The sequence below is a fragment of the Rhinolophus sinicus genome, linkage group LG04 (assembly GCF_036562045.2).
Source record: "Rhinolophus sinicus isolate RSC01 linkage group LG04, ASM3656204v1, whole genome shotgun sequence".
In the NCBI taxonomy this organism is placed as follows: domain Eukaryota; kingdom Metazoa; phylum Chordata; class Mammalia; order Chiroptera; family Rhinolophidae; genus Rhinolophus; species Rhinolophus sinicus.
In genome coordinates, this window is record NC_133754.1 from 120,034,727 (window position 1) to 120,058,516 (window position 23,790).

The window sequence follows — 23,790 nt, forward strand, 5'->3', positions numbered from 1 at the left end:
TTCAGTTTCATTGTTTTCAACATTTTACTGATAAGTTATGAATCGCTCTACATAAAGCCTTGAATCTAATGCTTTCTGTAAAGTATATTGTAAATGTTTCTGTAACCTTGGCCACGGTGTACCGAAGCTTTTGATTTCGTTGTGGTCAAGTCTAGTATTATTTTCCGATGGCTTTTGGGTTGTATGTTATTTAGAAAGGTCCTTTCTAATCCAGGATTATGAACTATTTTTCGTTTTCTTCTAAGTTTTTTTTAACATTACATCTTTAAATTGGGAATTGTGGAAGCATAGAAGGCCATTTATTTTTATGCATTTTCTTGTTTCTAACCATACTATTAATTATTTAATTAAAGTTGACTCAGAAAAAATGTCTTCTAACAGTGACAGTTTTGTCACCTCTTTTTCAATGCTGTTTTTCTCATTTTCTGTTCTTTTGGCATTGTCTGATACTTTTTGTGTCGTTTTCAAGAAAAGCAGTGATAGTAGGCATTCTTTTCCTAATCCTTTTTTTTTTAGTGGGAACATTTCTAAGGTTCTACCAATAACATACTACAGATTCTGAAAGATATCTTTGATCAGGTTAAGGAAATTTCTTAAATTCCTAGTTTGATAAGGATTATACCAAATGCTTGTATAGCGTTCTGTTGGGATGATCACGTATTAATAGTTTTCCTCTTGTAGTCAGATAATATAATTTTATTGATAAAGTTAACGGATGCTGAACTTCTTTGCCGTCTTGAGACAGATCATATTTGGTTCGTTGGTTTGGTTGTATTTGGCTCGAATTCAGTGTTTTTTGTGTCTATGTTCCTAAGTTAAATCAGTTTATGGTTTTTATTTTTGTAGTTACCTTCTCTGGTTTTCCTGTCGAGATTCTGCTAGCTTCGTGGATTGAGTTGGGAACCCTTGCTCCTTTTTTTTTTTTTTTTTTTTTGGTGTCTTTCAGAAAAGTTTATACGTTTTCCCCAAGATTGTCAAAACTTGACCATTGGACCATACAGCATACAGCTTTCTGAGTCTGGTAGTTTTTTTTAGGGGTAGGTTTTTTTGTTTTGTTTGTTTTTCTTGTCCCAAAACTCTTTTTTTTCGAATTCTTTGATAGTTATAGATCTATTCAGTTTTCCCACCCCTTCTAGATTCAATTTTGTATATCACCCTTCTTATCTGAAATAGTTTATCATAATGCTGAGACCAGTATTCCTAAGTTATAAACATTTGCATACATAAGTAAATCCTATCTCTAATGAGAATTAGTGTATTTGTGAAGGAAAAAAAGAAATGGCATATTTGGCATGTAGATAACATCTCAGAATTCTGAAAGTGCCATTATATTTGTTGTGTATTGAGTTCCCTGTTACTTACTTATTTACTGATAATAGCTTTATAGAGATGTAATTTACATACAATACAATTCACCCATTTCAAGTATACAGCTCAGTTTTGCGTATATTCATAGAGTTGTGCAACCATCACTACAGTCAATTTTAAAAATATTTTCATCACCCCCTCAAAAGAAAACCCTGCCTGTGTGTACCTTTTAGCTGTCATCCCTAATACGCGCTTCAACCTTGTTCCCTCCCTAGGCGACCAGTAATCTACTTCCTATCTCTATGAACTTATTGATTTCCTTGTTCTGGACATTTTATACAAATAGAATCATATAGTATCTGGTCTTTTTGTGACTGACTTCTATCACTTAGCATGTTTTCTCAAAGTTCATTCATGTTGTAACACAGATCTGAAATTCATTTCTTTTTATGGCTCAGTAATACCCCATTTCGTTTTTCAGTTTGTCACTTGGTGGGCATTTGGATTGCTTCCACCTTTGGCTATTATGAATAATGCTGCTATGAACATTTGTGTACAACTTTTTGTGCAGACTTATGGTTACATTTCTCTTAGATATAAGAGATATGATCAAAAAATACAGTGAATGTTTAAATAAAAAAATTTATTACAGTAAAAGACACGTTGCCATTAATCCCCCTCAGAATACGCCCCTCACTTCAAACACACTTGTCCACATTGATCTTGCCACTTTCTGAAACAGTTCTGGAAGTCCTCTTTCGTGAGTGTCTTTAGTTGGGCTGCTATGGTTGCTTACATGTTCTGAATCATTTTGACTTTGGGGAAGAACCAGAAGTCACGTGGTGCCAGATTCGGTGAATAAGGTGGATGAGGACACACCATAATGTTTTTATTTGACAGAAATTGCCATATATCAGAAGCGATGTGTCGCACAGAGTGTTTTGTCATGGTGGAGGATGATTTACAGCACACTTTAAAATACACCCTCTCTCAACCGTAGCTCACACCCGACTGACTGCACCGAACAAGCTGAAACTTGTCACACACTTACTAAGATTCAATGCGCTGCTTCCTGTATTGAAGATCCCTGCCTTTCCGTTGGATGGCGCTCGGCAGCGGCATTCACTGTATTTTTTTTTTTTTTTTTTAATCATACCTCATATATCTAGTAATGGAATTGCTGGTGCATACAGTAACTATTTGAGGAAGTGCCAAACTTTTCTAAAGTGGCTGTACCATTTTATATTCTTACTATCAGTGTATGAGAATTAGTTTCTCTACATTCTCACAAACATTTGAATTATTTTGTGAGCCATTAGAATAAGAGTTGACCATCTTTACTTTTTCAGTCTAATTATCATAGTATCTTTTAAAATTGGCTTCTTTTAAAACTGCTTTTTAGACAATTCCATTAGAAAATATAACAAAGAAATCTACTTGAGGTATATAGTAGGGAGAGATTTTCCTATTGAAATGGCTTTTGAATTGATACCTGACTTTGTTAATCTTGGTAGTATAGTGTATGGGGTAGGAGAACTGGGGAAGAAAGAATGTTCTAGGCAGAAGAACAGTTATGTACAATAGCCCTGCCTGTATGAGGTGAAGGGAAAACAGGTTATATTTGAGTAATTCAAAGAAGGTCATTGTGTTTGAAACACAAAGAATGAGCATGAAGTGCCAGATAGTCCAGACTATCCTAAGGGCAGTCATTGGAAGGTTATAAATAGGAAGTACTAGAAAAGTTATAAAAAAGGTTGTGTTTACATTTTATAAAATCCATTCTAGTAACAAAACAGATTGGAGAGACTTCAGATTAGATGCAGTAAGTCCTGTTACATGGCTATTGAGGTAATCTAGGCAAAAGGTTAGGGTACCTTCAACCAGGATTGTGACAGTAGATTTAGAGAGACTGCACAGATTTGGGAGATAGGTGGTAAAATTGACATAAATATCTCAAATTACTTTTCTACTTTAAATATGATTAAATTATATAACAGTTTAAAAAAGTGATAATACCTCCCAGTAAGCAATAATACTTTATAATATTTGTGATTCGTAACATTTTTGCTGCTATCCCATTTCTTTATATGAATTTAAGAATAATGACAGTGCATACATAAAATTTTTGGGTGAATGGCCAAGGAATATTCTAATTCTTCAGAAGTCTAAAATTGTAAGAACTCATTCAATATTGAGTGTATTTTCATTTGTGTGCCCTAAGATATTATCTCTTCACTTTATATCAGTTGATTGAGTTAATTGCAGTGTGGAGAGTAAGTTCAAAGAATACTGAAGAATTAGTATTAGAATTCTTTCCTATGGTTTTAGGTAAATAATCTATGCAAACCAAGAACATGGAAATAGTTAAGAAGAATTTATTAAATGAAAATGCGTGCCGTTATGTATGTATTATGTATACTTCAAGTAGAATTATTTAGTAGTTCTTTTTCTCTTAATTTTAGGAAACCAAATACCTTTTACCAACTTTGGAAAAAGAATTATTCTTGGCAGAGCACAGTGACCTTGAAGAAGGTGGATTGGACCTGACTGTGTCATTAAAACCAGTTAGTTACTATATATCAGACAAAAAAGAAATGCTTCAGCAGTGTTTCTGTATCATCGGAGAGAAGAAGTTACAGAAGATGCTTCCTGATGTGTTAAAGGTACTTCATCACGTTGTCAGGCTATAGGCATACATAGAAATATACAAAAACCTTTTTTGTAGCAATCAGTTTACTTAATATAAATTATAATTGGATGTCTTCAACTAAAACAAGCTACTAGAAAACACATAAAGGATTTTCTAGAACCATAACTGGCCTTGTATATATAAAAATTTGCCAAGAAAAAATTGGGGCAATTTACTGTGTTTAGGTAAGGAATTTATTGACCTTTTGGAAATAATTTTATGAAATTCAGGCAGTGTTAGTAATTAAACTAAAGGTATAATAATTCTTTCTGGTGCTTCAAGAAAGAATATACTGCTGTATAACAATATATAAGGATGTTTGGTAGTAGCTTGTATTTCATTAAATTTATAAATGTTTTCATATGTTTATTTCTGAAAATTATTCAGGGGAATACATGGTATTCTAATTTTAGACCTGTGGAGATAGGACTTGGACAAGTTAAGCCCAAAATTATATATATAAGATGTATGCAGCTGATACTTAAAACTTTAGAGGAATTATCGAACATAAATACTCGTAGGCTGCTATGAATATCTGAGCTCCTGACTTACTCTTTAGTTTGTCCTTTCATAATAAACATGACTATAAGTCATCCTCAAATCTTGTAAATTATTTTGTTCACATGTTAACTGGCAGTTTTTCAGATTTCATTTCATGAAAAGATTTATGTGGCTTTTAATTTGTTTTATTGTAAGATTTTGCTAACTGGACTTTTTTTTTTAATGATTGCTATTATCTAGTTTACATTGGTACTATGTTACATAAATGCATTTTTTTAATGTAATTTTCTTTAGAACTGTTCAATAGAAGAAATTAAAAAACTGTGCCAAGAACAGTTAGAGCTTCTGTCTGAAAAAAAAATCATGAAGATTCTTGAGGGTAAGAATACATATTTGTACATTCTGGTAACTTTTTAGTTAATACTATATTCAGAATAAATCGTGAGGTACTCTTTTTCTGATGTGAACATTTAATTTCATTATTGAGTAATCATTAAAAAGCATTTTTTACTTCTGTTTGTACAGAGAAATATAGTTTACATATCAGAATAGCATTTCACTTTTTGATGTATATATTATATTTTCCATCCCGAGAGTATAGGTAAGAGCATGAGTTTGTACACAATAATAAAAACAAAATTTGAAAAATGCTGTAAAATTAATTTTTGAGAGGGCAAAGACATCGTACAATTATTTTTATTTTCTGCTTTTTATTCTCATTGCTTTTAGTTACCTATGAACTATAAAATTCTTTATTCTGCGTACTATTAAGGTGATAATTTTTGCATAATGATTAAAATTAAATCATTCTGACATTTATCAGCATGCTTTCAATAGTTTATTTCATTTATAAGGTGACAATGGTATGGACTCTGATATGGAAGAGGAGGCAGATGATGGCTCTAAGATGGGATCTGATTTAGTCAGTCAGTAAGTTAAAACTTTCATTTCAAAATTTCTTTGTTATTCCTTTGGTGATTTGTTACCTCCAGAATGATGATTTTTCTGTGTTGCATTTATATAAGATAATTCAACAGTGTAGAATTGTAATGATTGGTCCTTTTGGTATATGTAAGGATAAAGTTCATTGCTTTCAGGATTAAGGTGATTCCCTTAAACTACTACTGAGATATAAGACAACAGCAACACCAACTTGAAGCCGAATCACAGCTGTCATTTGGAATTGAAATATACTACTAGTGATACCCACTATTTATTAAGTACTTACTCTACTTAGGACACTTAGTAGCTTAGAACACTTTACACTTTATTTCACTGAATTCTTCTACAGATCTATTAGTGTTTGGTGATAATAGCCTTATTTCACTGGTGCAATAATAATGTGTTTTGTTTTATATAGATACATATAATTTGATTATTGTGATGATACACAGTGTCTAAAGTTTTGGGATGCTAACTAATCATGAAGCAACATGGTAATTTTTTTCCTGAATTTGTCTGCTCTGCCATGGTTCATCAAACTTTCATCCACTAATTTTAGTTTCTGTTGATGATTTTTGACAAAAACAATTATTTTTGGTTGTTGCCATTGACTGATAAACTCTTTGCAGAGTTTGGCTACAGGTCGTAGTAGCACAAATAAAAGATTATCAGAGGCAGTAGCATAAATAAGTAGCACATATATACCTGCAATCTTGAGTATTTTTTCATTTCAAATAGACAGCTCTAGGGTAAATAGCTCTAAACAGGACAATTTCATTTCATGTTATATCTTCTAGCCTCCAGAACTGAGAGAAATATATTTCTGTTGTTTAAGCCAGACTCCTTGTGGTAATTTGTTATGGCAGTCCTAGAAAACTAATATAAAAGTAAATTTATATACGTGTACACACACATACACACACAAATGTATATGTACATATGTACACACACACACACACACACACACACACACACACACACACACAAGTTTCCTGGTGAAATTTCCCACCCAAACTTTTTTATTTCAAATTTATATGAAAGTTGAAAGAATGATGTAATACCATATACCCTCCACCTAGATTCAGCAACATTAACATTTTGCAATTTTTGCTTTCTCTCTCTTTTTATATTTATCCTTTTTCTCCTCAGAGCCATTTGTATTAGTTTGCTAGGACTACTGTAGCAAAATACCACAGACTGGCTGGCTTAAACAGTAGAAATTTAGTTTCTCACAGTTTTAGAGATTGGAAGTGCAAGATCAAGGTACTGGCAGGCTTGCTTTCTTCTGAGTTCTCCCTTTGGCTTGCAGACGGCCTTCCTCTTGCTGCCTCGTCACGTGGTCATCCTGTGTGTGCCACCCCTGGCATCTCTCCCTGTGTCCCAGTCTCTTAAGAGGACACCAGTCAGATTGGATTAGGGCCCATCATAATGATCTCAATTTAATGTAATTAACTCTGTAAAGGCTCTGTCTTCAAAACAGTCACTTCCTGAGGTGCTGGGATTAGGGCTTCAACATAGGAATTTGGGGTGGAGGAAGACATAGTTCAGCCCATAAACATTTAAAGGTAAGTTGCAGATGTCCTAACGTTTCAGGCCTGAACATTCAGTGTGCACTTCCTAGAACTCAGGACCGTCTTCTACATAGCCACGAAACCATCAGCACTCCTAGAGTAGGTTTATTTATTTTAATTAATTAAGTGGTCAAGTCTGATCCAGGATCCAATTAGAGGTCCTACATTGTTAGCATCACAAGTTGAATTTAAAGGAAAGGTTTAGATAAAAGAGATAAAACCTTCTTGACTAGCCCAGGAACTTAGTTTACATCTTAAAGGAATTAGATAAATAACAAATCAAAAGAAAGTTGGGAAAAGAAAAAACAAAGGTAAACATTAAAGAAATAGAAAATACAAACAAAAAGGTTATATAAATCCATAAACTTGGTCTTTGTAAAGATCAGAACTTGGATGAACTCTTCTCGGATCTGGTTAAGGAAACCATACAGAGCAATTATAGTTGAGATTAGGAAGGAAGAAGCATAACGAGAATCCACATGCAGCATTATATAAATAAACTTGATGCCAGCAAGTGGATGGTTTTCTATCAAAATGCAAATTAACCAAACTGACTTCCCCCAGAAGAGGACAACTTGAAGAGATTAACAAAGAAGAAATTAGAAAGTTAAGATGTACTGTTGAAAAAGCACCATGACAAGGTAGATTCACAACTGAATTATGACTTACATCAGTCAATACATGCACTGTGTTTGCAGCTAATAAAACATTCAATAAATACCATCTTTTACTTTTTTCAAACGGATTACATCTGTGTTGTTTAAATTAGTCCAGACCTAGGAAAAGATGAAAAGGTCTTCAATTTACTTTGATTTCTGCATAGCTTTAATACCCAAAATGTCATAAATAGTGCCAAAAAAGGGAATTGAGGGACTATAGGCCATCTCACCTGTGAACATAGGTGTAAAAATTGGGATCGGTGCTCTTACAGAAGAGATCCCGCAGATCTCAGAGCCCCTTCCGCCATGTGAGAGTACAAGAAGACTGTACCCTGAGAGCCCTGACCCTGCTGGCATCCTGATTTCAGACTTCCAGCCTCCAGAACAAAGAAATGTTTGTGTTGTTTATAAGCTACCCAGTCTGTCTTATTTTATTATAGCAGCCCCAGTGGACTAAGACATTATATCCTCTGCAAATAGGGAGTTATTTTTTTTCTTTTTTAAAACAGAAAACCACAGCCCCCAAATAGCGTCCCTTGTGCTAAATCCCATGATACCAAACCTAGATTTAATACTGACCTAAATGCACTTTTGATCTTCACCAGGAGCATAATCTTTATCAACCAGCCTGGAATTTTCTTGTCAAGCCACCTGTAAGGTAATCTGTCTCTGGACCCTGTCCATCACCTCTCTCCAGCCCCTATCCCCCAAGGAAGAAGAGGCAAATTGCATGATAAAACCCTTGCCATTTCCTTCCCCTCCAAAACGTGGTGTCCTGGCCTAAAATAACCCTTTCTTTTCTTTTGCTAATAGCTCCTTTGCCCCATGTTCCTATAAAACTTCCTCTTTCCACAACCCCATCGGAACCGAACCCCATTCTACTTGTTAGGTGGGATTCTACCCGATTCATGAATCACTTAATAAAGCCTATTAGATCTTAAAATTTATTTGGTTGAATTTTGTTTTTTGACATTTTCTAACCTATATGATTTTAACTGCTTTTTTGAAATTGCATTATTGACCTGTTAGGACTTCCAGTACATTATTGAATAGGAATGGTGAGAGTAGATATTCTTGCTTCTTCCTGTCTTAGAAAGCATTCAGCGTTCAGCTTTCACAATTAAATATGATATATTACCTGTATACTTTTGTTTTTTAAAGCTTATTTTATTTTTCTTTCTAACTTCCTTAATTGGATAACTAGTTCACTTATTTTAATTATTTGTGGTTAGTAATATTTTTAATACTAAAATTTTTCTCTGTATCCCATAAAACTGGTTAAATGTTTTACTTATTGTTAGTTTTTAGATCATTTATAATTCCTCTTTAACCTAAAAGCTGTTGAGTTTTAACATTTGTGAGTAGTGAGGTTACCCAGCCTCTTTTTGTTCATTTTGCTCATAGTTTACTGTTCCCAAATCAGGATGATTCCTTAACTTTTTCATTGAGTGCTTAATTGATGTTTTACGAGCAAACATCAATTTCAGTGAATATTCCACAGGATTTAGGATCTCTGTTGTCAGAGTATAGTCTCTATCAATTAATTCGTTTAGGTCCTTGGTATCCTTTAGATCTATCATGGGATGGATGAGAGGGATGAAAGCAAGTTCCTACTACTCATGCCCTAATCCCATTCAGGTGGACTCCAGCCGTGACCTGTTCACCTCCCAACAGGCTCACCTACGAATACCATCACCTTTGAGGGTTAGGATTTCAATATATGAACTTTGTGGGGGACACAGACATTCATACCATGGCACATGAACATCTATGTAAAAAATCTCAAGAGTGTACAAAAATCTAGAACACAGAATAATGATCCCCACAGATATGTATGTCCATGTCCTCATCTCCAGAAGCTATTAATAATATGTTAATTAATGTAGCAGAATGGGACTTTGCTAATGTGATCAAATTAAGGATCTTGAGATAGGAAGGTTATCTTGGATTATCCAGGTGGTACCAGTATAACCACAAGAATCCTTATAAGAGGGAGATAAAGAGGACAAAGGCAGAAAGAGCTGGGATGCTGGAAGCAGAGGTTAAAGTCATGTGCTTTAAAGATGAAGAGAGGAACTACAGCCCAAGGAATGCAGGCGGCCTCTTAGACGCTGAGAAGACGAGCATGTGGATTCTCCCGTGGAGCCTCCCCACGGAATCAGCACCGTCTACCCCTTAATTCTTGTGCCTTTAGACTTAGTTTGGGCTTCTGCCCTCCAGAACTGTAAGAATAAATTCATGTTATTTAAGGCATGAAATTTATGGTAATTTGTTACAGTGACAATAGAAAACTAATTCAAAGTACTTGATTAAAACATAGACATAAGCCAAAGTTACAGATCAGTTGCCTAGAGCCATTGAGATGTTTTGTTTGATCTAAACATTTAAAAAAATGTTCAAATGGTTCCCAACATTTGAAAACCAAGTGACATCACATCAAAATCTGGATTTCTGAGTTGCTTGAAAAATTGGATCAAGCAGCTTTTCCTGGGAGGGCAAAAAATTAGTTGGAGCTGAGTGTAGCTACTCTCTTTTTGTATATAGCATGTATATTTCAGCGTCCTACATAGTACTTCCTTTGTCTGAATGTTTAATATTAAAAAGGTCTATGCAGTGAGACTCTGAAGGGAAACATATATAAAAGCCAGAACTTGGCCTTGGAACCAATTATATCAGTTTATCAGTGTTTTATCAACTGACACATATACCTTCACCTTTTTATCCCAGTTTGATGAATAAAATAGTTTCAAATAGATCTAGATAAAGAAATCTGTTATTAAAAATACATGAAAAATTTGGTATATTATTTTAATCAGCAACCTCTATCGGCTCTTTTATTACAGTTTCTATCAGAAAGACATAACATTAATAGAACTAAGATACTATAAAGTGACAACTTTCAGTATGAGGTATATGTATGGGTATGTGTATGTATGAGGTGTAATAGAAAAATATGATGAATGATTACATTAAAAATTACTACAGTAAAAGACATTGCCATTAATCCCCATCAAAGTACCTCCCCCCTTGCTTCAGACACACTTATCCCATCATTCTTGCCACTTTCTGAAGCTGTTCTGGAAGTCCTCTTTCACGAGTGTCTTTAACTGCTGTTGTGGCTGCCTCGATGTCCTGAATTGATTCAAAATGTTGACCTTTCGTGGTCATTTTGACTTTGGGAAAGAGCCGGAAGTCTCACGGTGCCAGATCTGGTGAATAAGGTGGATGAGGACACACTATAATGTTTTTATTTGACAGAAATTGCCATACCCAAAGCAATGTGTGACACAGAGCCTTTCTGTTGTGATCAGAAAATATGGTGAATGCTACTGCCAAGTGCCATCCAGCGGAAAGGCAGGGATCTTCAGTGCGGTGTATCGAGCCTTGGTAACAGTATGTGACAAGTTTCAACTTGTTCAGTGCAGTCAGGCGTGAGCTACAGTTGAGAGAAGGTGTGTTTTAAAGTGTGCTATAAATCATAGATCAGAAATAATGCTTTAACATGAAATAGGCAAACGGTTTCATCCTCCATCATGACAATGCTCCGTGTCACACATCACTTCTGGTATGGCAATTTCTGGCAAATAAAAACATTACGGTGTGTCCTCATCCACCTTACTCACCGGATCAGGCACCATGTGACTTCTAGCTCTTCCCCAAAGTCAAAATGATTCAGGACATTGAGGCATCCACGACAGCGCAACTATAGACATTCACCAAAGAGAACTTCCAGAACTGCCTCAGAAAGTGGCAAGAATGATGGGATAAGTGTTTTTGAAGCGAGGGGGAATATTTTGAGGGGGGTTAATGGCAATGTGTCTTTTACTGTAATAAGTTTTATTTAAACAGTCACCATATTTTTTTATCACACCTTGTATATGACATATAATAAGGCTATATAAGATAATTTTTCTTATAAAGTATTAAAAGTTTTAAGATACAGAAGTAGACCCTTGTTTGTGCACAAGTAAATGTTTATGCACCAGTACAAATTTTTTTTTAAAAATGTCTTTAGTTTTACACGGTCTCCTTACGTTGCCAGCTTCATGTGTTCAAGTTATATTTATCCTCTAAGGTCAGCTTTCAAATGCATCTTTTTCTTCCCAAACTCTTTTGCTCTGCTGCTGCTCAAACTATTGTTTGCTACTGTATCATTTCACTTATACGTGGAATCTAAATTGAACAAAAGAAGACAAACAGACTCATAGATAAAGAGAACAAACTGATAGTTGCCAGAGGGTTGGGCAGTGGGTAGAATGGGCAAAAAAGGTGAAGGGGATTAAGAGGTGCAAACTTACAGTATAACATAAATTTAAGTCATGGGGGTTCCATGTACGGCATAGGGAATACAGTCAATAATATCGAAGTAACTTTGTACAGTGACAATTGGTTACTAGACTTCTCGTGGTGATCACTTTGCAAGGTATATAAATGTCAACTCACTATGTTGTACACCTGAAACTAATGTGATATTGTAGGTCAGCTATACTTTAAAATGCTTTACATTCCAGAAAAAAGATTATTTGCTTACTCTTATTTTGCAGTAGTTCTTTTATACTATTAAAAATAACAAGAAAGCAGTAATTGTAAGACATTTTTGACAGTGTGCTGCTTTGAAACTTGAAATTAATGAGTGTTAACATAATTTTTATAGGAGTGAGATTTAGGAAGTATGAAAACATGCATAGTTTCTAAACTTTCATTTTTAAAAGGATGAAGGATGGAGCTGTCACTTTGATTCACCTTAAGTAAGCAAATGAGCAAATTTAAAACTGTATAAAAAATAGTGTAAAGACTTTAGCATCTATAATTTTGTAGTGTTTTAAAACTTAGGTATTGTGACAAGATTTACATATGTTACAGATTGTTATAGTTGCTTAATAAGAACAAGTAAACAAGGTAATATGGATGCCTGGAATTAGAGTGCTGTCTGCATTTGGAGATGTGCAGGAAAAGCTTTATTATAGCTAAAATAGCGCTAGAAATGAGAACAGGTCTTATCTTGGCCCGCAATGCGAGGTGATTATGCTCTAAGGAATATGTTTATAATGAAATTTAAATGTTGAATAGTGCAATAAAATCATCAGGATTGAGATTTTATATATAAAGAATAAAAATACAAACACTTTAGGGAAATCTTAGCAATAGTTTAGAATTGCTGTAATAAATATCTTTATGAGTTTTAAATTAATCTGCTTTTAGTAAATGATACTGGGGGAGATGTCAGTGGAAATGAAGTATTTCCCTACAGAGAATAAGCAATGTTGAGATAATGTCACCATTCGAGAAGATAAAATTTAAAAATCCAGGTTCTCAAACTTAAGGAACACTGAAAAGTGGGTTCTATGTGAGTATTCTAGAACTATGGTCCTAGTCACTGCTAGTTTGTTAGGAGAAGATGTATACGTTCTAAGTTAGTTATTCAGTTCCAATTTTGGGTGAGTAATTTAAAAAAAAAAAAAAAGATATTCCTAAATAGGTCTTAGAGATTTTAACACATATAAATTGAACCATTTTATATTCACTAGAATATTTAAATAGCAAATAAAATTCACAGGGAATTATTTTGTAAAGTGAATAAGTCTCTGGAATTATTTTTAAATCTTCATTTAATTATGTTTTGTAAATCTGAAACATCAGCACTTTTGTTTAAAATGGAATACATGAGTATTTTTAAAATAAAAATGATTGAAAAGAGCAAGTTGGTGTCATCTAGAATTAGTTACTACTTACAATATGCTGGTTACTAGCTAGAATATACTAGATTTTAATGCATTGTAATAGTCATAGTTCTTAAATAGTCTGCAAGTTATACCACCCTTCAAATCGAGTAGCTTCCTTTTTACTGCTGTTTATGGTTGGGTTAGGCACTTCAGAGCAGTCAGAATGAAAGAGGAGCGTAGTGTGGAAATGTAGGGGTGATAAATGACTACTTTGCCCTAAGATGTTTATTCTTGAACATACTGGGCAATTCCTTTGGCTCGACCCGTTGTCTGATTGAGAGCCAGCAACTAGAATCGTGTGGGTGACTACCCTTCTACTGCTGAACCCTAGCAGTGATATGTGGTAGAACCCTGATGCTGTTTGTTAATTTATTAAAAAGCCTGCGATTAATGGCGGCATTAGTTTTCCTTAGGAGCTATCATACATAGCTACTTACCTACCATGTTTTGTTTTTAATAATTGTAAAACATCCATGTCCTTTTTGATGAAGTAGAGCTGTTACTGGAGGGTGGTCCCTCCTCAGTGCGGTGTCCAGGTTCTTGGCGTCTGGAGCAAAGAATTGAACAAGATACCGAGGTAAAGTAGTGAAAAAGCAGTTTATTAGAAGAGATCAAAGAACTACGAGGGAGTGGGCCCAAGCAGAAAGCAGTGGCTCAAGGGCCATTACTAAAAGGAATAGTATTCTCCAAAGAAACAGAAGCGGACCACAGCAATAGAGAATGGCTCAAGGGCCCAAGGTAGAATTAGGAGCAAAAGTACACTCCAAAGAGTTTAGATGGAGCGGGCCGAGCAAAAGAAGAGGCTCAAAAGACAAAAAGGCCCAAAGGGGCAAGGGCCCGGGCTCAAAAAGGCCTGACTGGCGTGGACTTGGAGTTTTTATCTTTTTCTCTCAAATGGGCTGTTCCTTTCTGGGCCTGGAACCACTTGATTGACACCTGTGATTGATAAGCGGCTATTACCTTATCTTTTTAAACTGCACAGGTATGAGAGGCCAGCTGTGAGTGGCCGGTTTAATCTAGTTGCGTATTTTGTACCCAGTTGTTCCTCATAGGGGGTAGATAATTACAATGAAAAGGGGAAGTTTTGGGTGGAGAAGGAAGGTCTTTTGGGCAGTTGAGTATGAGTTAAGCATGAATGCAGAGACCTGATGCCCATATCTAACTGCCTGCCTTGTTTTCCCCTTGAGAGATGTGATCCCCATAAAATCTCATTAGAGTACTAAGAATTTGATTTGTTTCAACAAGTAACATGTATTATTTGAAATCGGTGTTTCCCCTAAAATAAGACCTAGGCAGATAATCAGCTCTAATGCGTCTTTTGGAGCAAAAATTAATATAAGACCCGGTCTTATTTTACTATAAGACTGGGAGTATTATATAACATAACATAACATAACATAACATAACATAACATAACATAACACAACACAACACAACACAACACAACACAACACAACACAACACAACACAACACATACTGGGTCTTATATAAATTTTTGCTCCAAAAGACACATTAAAGCTGATAGTCCGGCTAGGTCTTATTTTCCGGAAAACAATGGTATATAAGTATGAGTAACTTTCAAAGGGGCGCTCGCATTCAGCCAAATCCTAAATTCTCAGTAAGTGCTAACAAAACTGAATTTGTGGATAAGAGAGTCCCCCACAAACTGCTATTATTAAACTTCAATAGAATAAATATTTGAATAAAATTTGTGGTGCTCTGGAACATTGGATTAACGGGTAGCATAAATCTACATTACATAAGTTAGTATTTTTATCAGTGGATACAAAAGTAGGCCACATGTAGACCCAAGACCTGGTTTTGGTGGGAAGGATACACTTCAGAAATTGACCTGTAATTTACCCAACTCATATAACCCCCTCTGGAATATATAGCTGTTGTTTTGTACCAGTTACTTGTTTGTTTTTTAAATTCTATTATGGAAAATTTCAATGTACAAAGAACTCTTACATACCTTCACCCACTATTTCCCCTCTCATATCCCCTCCTCCCGACTTCTCCAGAATCTCTAGAACATTCCCTAGAATGGGAGGAAGGGAGCTTCTCAGAGGTTTTAAATGGCATCTTCATTTGAACTGTGCAACTGCATTTGAGGGATTTAGGAAGCATTGTTTTCTGGTTTTGTAACTGGTTCTACGCACACGCACACGTGCACACACACACGTTTGTATTCTTTTTATTCAGAAACCTAATTTTGAAAATGCATCTATTGACATTTTTTCTCTCAGTCCGTTTACTGCCTAATCTTGCTACTCAAGCACTGGGTTAGATGTTAGCAGGTATTTTTCCTTTTTTTCTGCTATTCCCTTACTACTTTTTAAAAAATTTAAGTTTTTAATAGCTTAAGTAATTCATTATATTAATTGCCCTTTCCATTTCATTTGAAAATAAATTCACTGATGTTCACAGTGTGCTAAATTTGTTAATGACTATTCATTCTCTAATACTCCCGTGTACTTCTCCCACCATGGGAACTGTTTGCTTACCAAGAATCACTCATGTTTGTTTTCAATGCAATTATCTTAGTTATATAATTTAGTTAAATGTATAAAAAGATGAAGTATCAGTATGAAAGTATTTGATTAAGTTGCATGCTTTGGTAAAAACTCAAAGAGGAGTTGCTGAAAAGTTGTCAATTAGTTGTGGGATAACAACAATAAAAGTTTCTGTAAATATAAAGGGTTATTGTTTTTTTGCACTCAGATTTTTGCAATATGAGTTTAAATAAGCCAAAAGTAGAAATGGTTTATGTGAGTAGGTTGAGACTGCCTTTTTTCCCATGGATTCATATTAAAGGTAAGGCTGGCCTTATATCCAAAGATTGGTAAATGAAGTTACATTTCTGTCTTATGTTAACTTATAATGCGTAAACTGTAACTTTTAAAAGCGTTTCCCTGTGTAAATAAAACTTGTTTTTCAGGTAAAGGGCATTAACCTTCTGAGCTAAAAATGATTTCATTGTTTTTTTTTCTTTTTATTATGAAAAGTGTCAAGTGTATGGAAAAGTAGTGTAGTATGATGAAACTCCGTATACCTATTGCCTAGATCTAACCGTTATTATAATTTTCCGTATTTACTTCATCTGTTTTCTTGAAGTATTGTAACGTGAACTATAGATATCTTAATGCTAAATATTTATGTTAGAATTTCCAGGAAATAAGGACATTTTCCCATGTAGCCATTTATCTAGAGTCTATTATTAATAGCTTACTTATTTAAATGTTAATGCATACACATAGTACAAAATTTTAAAATGTATGTAGTGAAAATAAGTCTCTTTTTCCTGTTCCTCATTCTTCCTTTTTACAGGCAACCACAGTCAGTTTCTTGTGTATCCTCCCAGAGATATTGCATACATTTACAAATATATGTGTATGTATATTTTTGCTTTCCCGCAAATGGTATACTGTGCAAACTATTCTGTACCTTTTTCCATTCAGGTTTTCCCCCACATAATAGTATGTCTTTCCTTGGATTTTATTCTACCCAGTATGTATAAGGCTTCCTATGTATACTGTATACTATTCCATTGTTGGATGTAGCAAAACATTAACAGTCTATCTGTAGACCTTTAAGTTATTTTCTATCTTTTGTTACTACAAATGATGTGAATATGTCTGTATATAAGTACATAATCATGTTCTTCTGTGGTTATATGTGCCATAAAAACCAAGAAGTTATTTGTCGGGTCAGATATTTGGAGATTTGAAATTTTGATAGATAATTGCCAAAATTGACTTACATGGAGTTTAAACCAATTTATACTCCTCCCCTTAAATGTGGTGTACATGTTTTCATACGCTTTAGCCAATACAGTGTTACCTAACATGTTGATCTTTGCTTATCTGTTAGGTTAAAAAGTAATATCTCATTGGAATTTTAATTTGTATTCTCTTGTTTTGAGTGAAATTGACCATCTTTTCATATATCATAGATCTATTTGAATTTTTTTTCTATGAACTCTTTGTCATTTATTTACTCTGTATATATATGGAGGACTCTGGTCTTTTTAATTTATTGTTTGTGATAGGGGTTGTGTTTATTTATTTGCTTGTTGCTTTTTTTTCTTTGTTTATGGCTTCTATTATTTTTTTACCTACATAAATCTTTCATGTTTACACCGTCTAATTTTATCAATCTTTTGTGGTTTCTGGGATCTATACTTGGAAAAGGCTTTCTCTATTCTGAAATTATGAAAAGTATTCTTCAGACTTTATTAATATTAACTTTATGGGTTTCTTTAATGTTTAAATCTTTGACTCATTTGGAATTTATTTTGCTATAAGGTAGGGGCTGTAAGATCCCATTTTAGTTTTCATTATGCCATATTTCCCTTTATAATTATCAAAGATTCACTTAGAATATTATTTTTATAGTTCTTGATTAGACTTCAAATGTTCAGTAAATTTGTTCTGTGTATTTATCTTCCATCAGCTACTTCTTTTTTTCCCCTTGTTTTCATACAAACTAGTGTGAACCTGTATTGTCATTAATTCTTTTTTATAATGAATAGGCAACCATGGGCATGGTTAAAAGAAATTAAAACAGTACAAAATCATACAGAAAGGTACACAGTGAGAAATGTTTCTTTTCAACCTTTTCACTCCCAACTTTCTCAGGCCCTTTGTTGAGGATAATTGGTCTTTTGTTGCCATTGCTCATGTTTGTCTTTTTATTGAAATTTTTAAAATAATAATTCTGTCTTGATGACTTAATAGCATATCTTAGTTTTCACAATAAGAAAGAAGTATTTTATTCTGGGGCCTTGAGAGGAGATTCTGAGTGAAAACTCACTTTATACTTTGAAATATATGGCCATATGTATATGTATATGGCTCCGTACAATTTTTAGGTATTATTAACTAGAGAATTATTTCTGTAAGTAATAGAAAGTCTGGATAAATGTGAAGAGTAAAGGTTGAGAGTTAAGCTGCCTACATTTTTTAACAGCAGAACTCCACAGCTTACTGTCTCTGTGACCTTTGGCAAATTACCTAACCTTGGGCCTCAATTTCCTCTTCTGAAGAGTAAGGGTAGTATCAGTGCCTTCCCCATAGGATTGTGATCATGTAAGTGAGAAAAAGATTGTAAAGTGCTTAGAATAGTACCTGTCACATAGTAAACACTGGGAAAAAAATGTTGCTGCATTTGCTTTGGAATTTTTATTTTGAATCTGTTAACAATAACTATTCCTAAAATTCCACTTGAACCTGATAAGTAGTGGCGATTTTCTTCCCATTCCTTTTATGAAAGCCTGAAGAAAGCAGTGAAATAATTCATTGTGATTTCTAATTATTATTCTTTAATGTTATTGCTTTTTAAAAAACAGTTTGTTGCTTATGTGTCTAATTTTTCATTTATTATAAAAATAGTTTAAATTAAGAGAACTAAGTATGTTTTAAAGCATAAAAGGATTTTTCTCACAAATCAATATTGAGATCAGTGTGTTATATTGACCTTCTACAATCTCAGTTCTCTTAAACATATATGTATTATAGAGAGCTGACCGTGTGCCTTAGACTGGTCAAGGGTAAACAAATGGTTCTTACTCCACTTACGTTCTCATGTCCTTTATAAGTTCATATTGGGCTATAATACTGAGGTAGACTGTTCTACATAATAGGGTAAGTTTATCAGAAATAACAGGATAAGATTTTAAGAAAAACCCTCATAGAAAGTATGACTCACCATTGACAACGTTGTGACCTAATGCTCAGATAGGATTCCACGTTCAAAGTAATAAGATATTTGCACATCCTACATGTTTACATGTTTAAATGCATTTGCAGTGTGACCTCATGCTAACTTTTGAAATGGGAAAAGATTGAAAATACAGGAATATAGGGATAGAACAAAGTTAGAGACCTCTTTGGTTTCCTTTAGACAGTTTTATATAGAATAGAACCCCCTTTTTAGGGAATTGGCCTATTCACAAAAACTTGGAGTTGCAGGGGACAGATTATACAGTGAATTCCTTAGACAAATATAGATCAGAGAAAGAAACTGAGGTATAGTAACTGATCCTTTGAATTATATTATTTGGGGAAAGGACATGGAGATAATAAGCGTTAAATTTTGCTCTCTTTTGCGTAAGGAGATTCCCTAGGGACACAGTACAGCTGTAGATTTATTTGCTGTTTGGAAAGGACCTTTGAGAAAAATTAAGATCGTTTTGCCTCATTCCATAATGTTTGAAGGTTACAGTTTACCACTGCATAACTTCATTTTTCTGAACCTGTTCTAAGATTTTGGTGGTACCCCAATTTAAAAAAAAAATGTATAATTTAGATACATTTCTTAATTCACCTTTCTTACCATACAGTTCTGTGAATTTGAACAAATAGATTGTAATTATCTACCACCATAATCACAATATAGAACAGTTCCATCACACCAGAAATTTCCCCCATGTCTTTGTAGTCTGCTCTTGTCTCCACAACCCCTGATAACCCTGATCTGATTTCTGCCCCTGTACTTTTCTCCCCCCAGAATGTCATATAGATGGAATGATACAGTATATAGCCTTTGAGTCTAGCTTTTACTTAGCATAACATTTGAGATTCATTTACTTTGTTGTGTATATCTGTAGTTCTTTTCCTTTTTGTTGATGAGTAGTTAGTATTCCATCGTGTGGGCGTACCATAGTTTATCCATTCCCCAGTTGAGGTAAACGTGTAGCAGAATAATGACCCTCCAGAGATGTTTACCCTCTAATCTCCCGAACCTGAGAATATGTTACTTTATATGACAAAAGGGGTTTTGCAGATTTGGGTAAGGTTAAGGACTTTGAGATGGGAAGTCTCCTGAATGATCCAGGTTATCCCAGTCTAATCACATGAGTTCTTAAAATTGGAAGAGGAAGACAGAAGAGAGGTCTTCCTGCAGAGAGATGTGACTTGTGACTGGAAGCTGGGCATGATCCTTGGTTTACATCCAACAAGGAAATAGGGACTTTGGTCCTACAACCTTGTAACTGAACTCTGCCAACCTACCAAAAGAACAGGAAGTGAATTCTCCCCTGGAGCCTCCGGAAAGAAATGCAGCCTACAGACACTTTGCTTTTTTTAGTCTGGTGAGACCCATAACAGACTTCTGACATATGGAACTGTAATATAATACATTTATATTGTTTTAAACTACCAAGTTTGTGATAATTTGTCATGGCAGCAATAGCAAACTAATGAAGGGCTATTGAATCATTTACAGCTTATGGTGATTTCAAATAAACTTACACTATAAACATTCACATACACATTTTTGTATAAACATAAGTTTTTCATTTTACTTGGTTAAGTACCTAAGAGTGGGATTTCTGGGTCATGTGTAAATCCTTGCTGATACTATGTATGAGAATGCTGTTTGTCAGTTGTTTTGATTTAGCCATTCTAATATATGTGTAGTGGTAGCACATCTGGTTTTAATTGGCATTTCCTTAATAACCAATGATGTTCAGCATCTATCGTGTTTGCCATCTGTATATCTTCCTTGGTCAAGTGACTTTTTAACACATTTTTAAAATTAGGTTCTTTGTTTTACTCATTTGAGAATTCTTTATGTATTCTGGATACAAATTCTTTATTAGATATGTGCCTTGCAAGTATTTTTCCCCAGTTTGTGGTTTATCTTTTATTCTCTCAGCATCTCTTTAGAAGAGCAAATGTTTTTAATGTTGGTGAAATATAGCTTATTGATTATTTTTATTTGTAGATCACGCTTTTGCTGCGATTTTTGCTTAACCCAAAGTCACAAAGGTTTTTAAAATCTTCTAGAAATTTTATACGTTTACATGTTTTAGGTCTTCCATTGACTTGCCTTTGCACTTTTGTTGTCCATATACGTGTGTATCTATTTCTGGACTTTATTCTATTAATTTATACGTTTATCCTTTCTCCAATATGATAATGTGCATCCTTCAACTTCGTTGTTTTTCTTCAAAATTGTTTTGGTTACTCTAGTTTTTTTTTTGCCTGTCTCTTATATTTAGTAGTAGAAAGCTCATAGGGTGATAAACTGGCTTCATTCATCTTCAATCTTTGCTCCCAGGAGAGTGAGAGAATCTAGTTATACCTTTTGTTATGTCAGTTTGCTTGATTTCGTTTTCAGCTGACTTTTGCTAAAATGGGAAGAATCTGGCTCCTTTGGTCCAGATCGTTTGGTCCAGTTTTTCATCCTTCTGTTGAGGTATCTTCTCAATATTTTTCATTTGGACAAGAAATTGACTTTCTTTTCCAATTTAGAAATATATTTTAAATCTTTAGTAATTCACATGTGTGATTATTCTTGATTAAGTTCTGCAGATCTCCCCAGTGTGTTACTCTAATTTAAAAAACAAATACATTGAGTTGTAAGAAGGGATAAAGAGTGGAACTACATTTGGGGTGAAAGAAAGAAAGTTGAACTGGTGTTGGTTTGAGGACTTAAATTCCAGAGATAGAGGACTCTTATCATTGAAGGCTAACATTGTAAATTAATCTGCTTCAAGAAGGAGGATTGCAGGTGGGAGAATGGAATTAGAAAAGTAAAAACAAGTTTGTTTGTTTTTTAATGGAAAAAAGTACAAAAATCATTGCAAGATTCTAAACCCAAATCAGTTTTAGCATTGTTCCCTTCCTCCCCCGCTTTCTCTCCCCCTCCTCTCTCTCCAGTTAAAAAATTCTTACGTAGTTTTAAACTATTTGATGGAAATATTTAAATGTCATTTAAATGTAACTTGGAATTTCTTTAGTTTTCCTAACTCTGACACCTAATTTGTTTTATCATCTAGGGGTGGATTGTTTTTTTTTTTACTTTCCGTAAAACTAGAAATAAGAAAACATCGTATGTTCATGTTGTAGTTTTCTTACTTTTTTTTCAAAGGTGGCATTTTTTGGGGTCGGGGGGAAAGGGAACAGGACTTTATTGGGGAACTTCCAGGCCTTTTTTCCAAGTCAAGTTGTTGTCCTTTCAGTCTTAGTTGTGGAGGGCACAGCTCAGCTCCAGGTCCAGTTGCCGTTGCTAGTTGCAGGGGGCACAGCCCACCATCCCTCGCGGGAGTCGAACCGGCAACCTTGTGGTTGAGAGGACCACTCCAACCAACTGAGCCATCAGGGAGCTCAGCTGTAGCTCAGCTCAAGGTGCCATGTTCAATCTTAGTTGCAGGGGGCGGAGCCCACCATCCCTTGTGGGACTCGAGAAGTTGAACCAGCAACCTTGTGGTTGAGAGCCCACTGGCCCCTGTGGGAGTCGAACCAGCAGCCTTTGGAGTTAGGAGCATGGAGCTCTAACTGCCTGAGCCACCGGGCCGGCCCCAGTTTTCTTACTTTTAAGACGTTTCCTTTTTTGCCTTTCATACTTTTTGGTGAAGATTTTTAAATTGTATTAGAGAACTCTGATCATTTTGATAATTTTGGTTTCAAAGTCTACATCTTGGGAAAATTAGTTAGGTTTTAAAATTCCCAACTATTTTCTGAAATGTGTTTTCAACTTCAGATAGTACTGATGCAAAAGCATCAACCCTTTCCCGTTCAGACACAAGGTGGTGCACTACACCTAGTCTGAAATGCTGTTGATGACTTTCTTCAAAAACCGAATTAAACCCAACTTAAGATAAAACAGAACATTATAAAAGTTCACGTTGGGCACTAAAAGAAATTATTTGTGACAGCAGATAGTTTTATAGAGGGGACCAGTTTTATTTGAAGGGAACCCAAGGTGCTTTCACAGAGAAAATAATGTGTAAAATAATACATATTACAGTATTATTATTAGTTAAAATGTTTTGTTTAGAAATAATTTTAGGCTTATTAAAATGTTGCAAGAATAAGAATAGTACAGGAAACATCCATATTACCTTTACCCAGATTTACTCATGAACATTACATGCCATTTGCACACCTCTATATACATGGGTGGTGTTTTTTTCTGAAACAGTTGAGGCTAAAATTATATACATCATGGCACTTTACTACATTATGCTTTTCCTAAGGATGGCGGCATTCTATTTTATATAACAATAATACAATGTCAACTTTAGTAAATCAACTTCAGTAAATTTAACATTGATACAATACTTTTATCCAGTCTACCATTGGTGTTTCAGTTTGTCATTTGACTCAGTAATGTCATTTACGGTGTTTCTCCTCTTTTCTCCCTCCCCTTACGACGTTTCTCCTCCTCCAGTTCAGCAGTCTCAAGTCAATTACAACATTTAATTGCCATGGTTCTTTAACCTCCTTTAACTTGGAATATTTCCACAGCCTTTCTTTGTCTTTTATAACGTTAACATTTAACTCCCTTCCCCCCTTTAAATAGAGCATTACTCATTTCCATTTTGGGTTTGTCTGATGATTCCTCATGAGATAGGTTATACATTCTCAGATGGAATATTGCATGGGTG

General features: G+C 34.6%; 1 protein-coding gene across 2 annotated transcripts in view; it reads left to right on the forward strand.

Annotated features, from left to right (window-relative positions):
• CAAP1 (caspase activity and apoptosis inhibitor 1) overlaps window positions 1–23,790 on the forward strand; it is a 46,339-nt gene that overhangs the window by 1,589 nt on the left and 20,960 nt on the right. For both annotated transcript variants that reach the window (XM_019736276.2, XM_019736277.2), the window contains exons 2-4: window positions 3,771–3,971; window positions 4,793–4,877; window positions 5,353–5,428. In XM_019736276.2, the coding sequence (XP_019591835.2) occupies window positions 3,771–3,971; window positions 4,793–4,877; window positions 5,353–5,428 (362 nt within the window). The remainder of the gene's footprint in view (window positions 1–3,770; window positions 3,972–4,792; window positions 4,878–5,352; window positions 5,429–23,790) is intronic.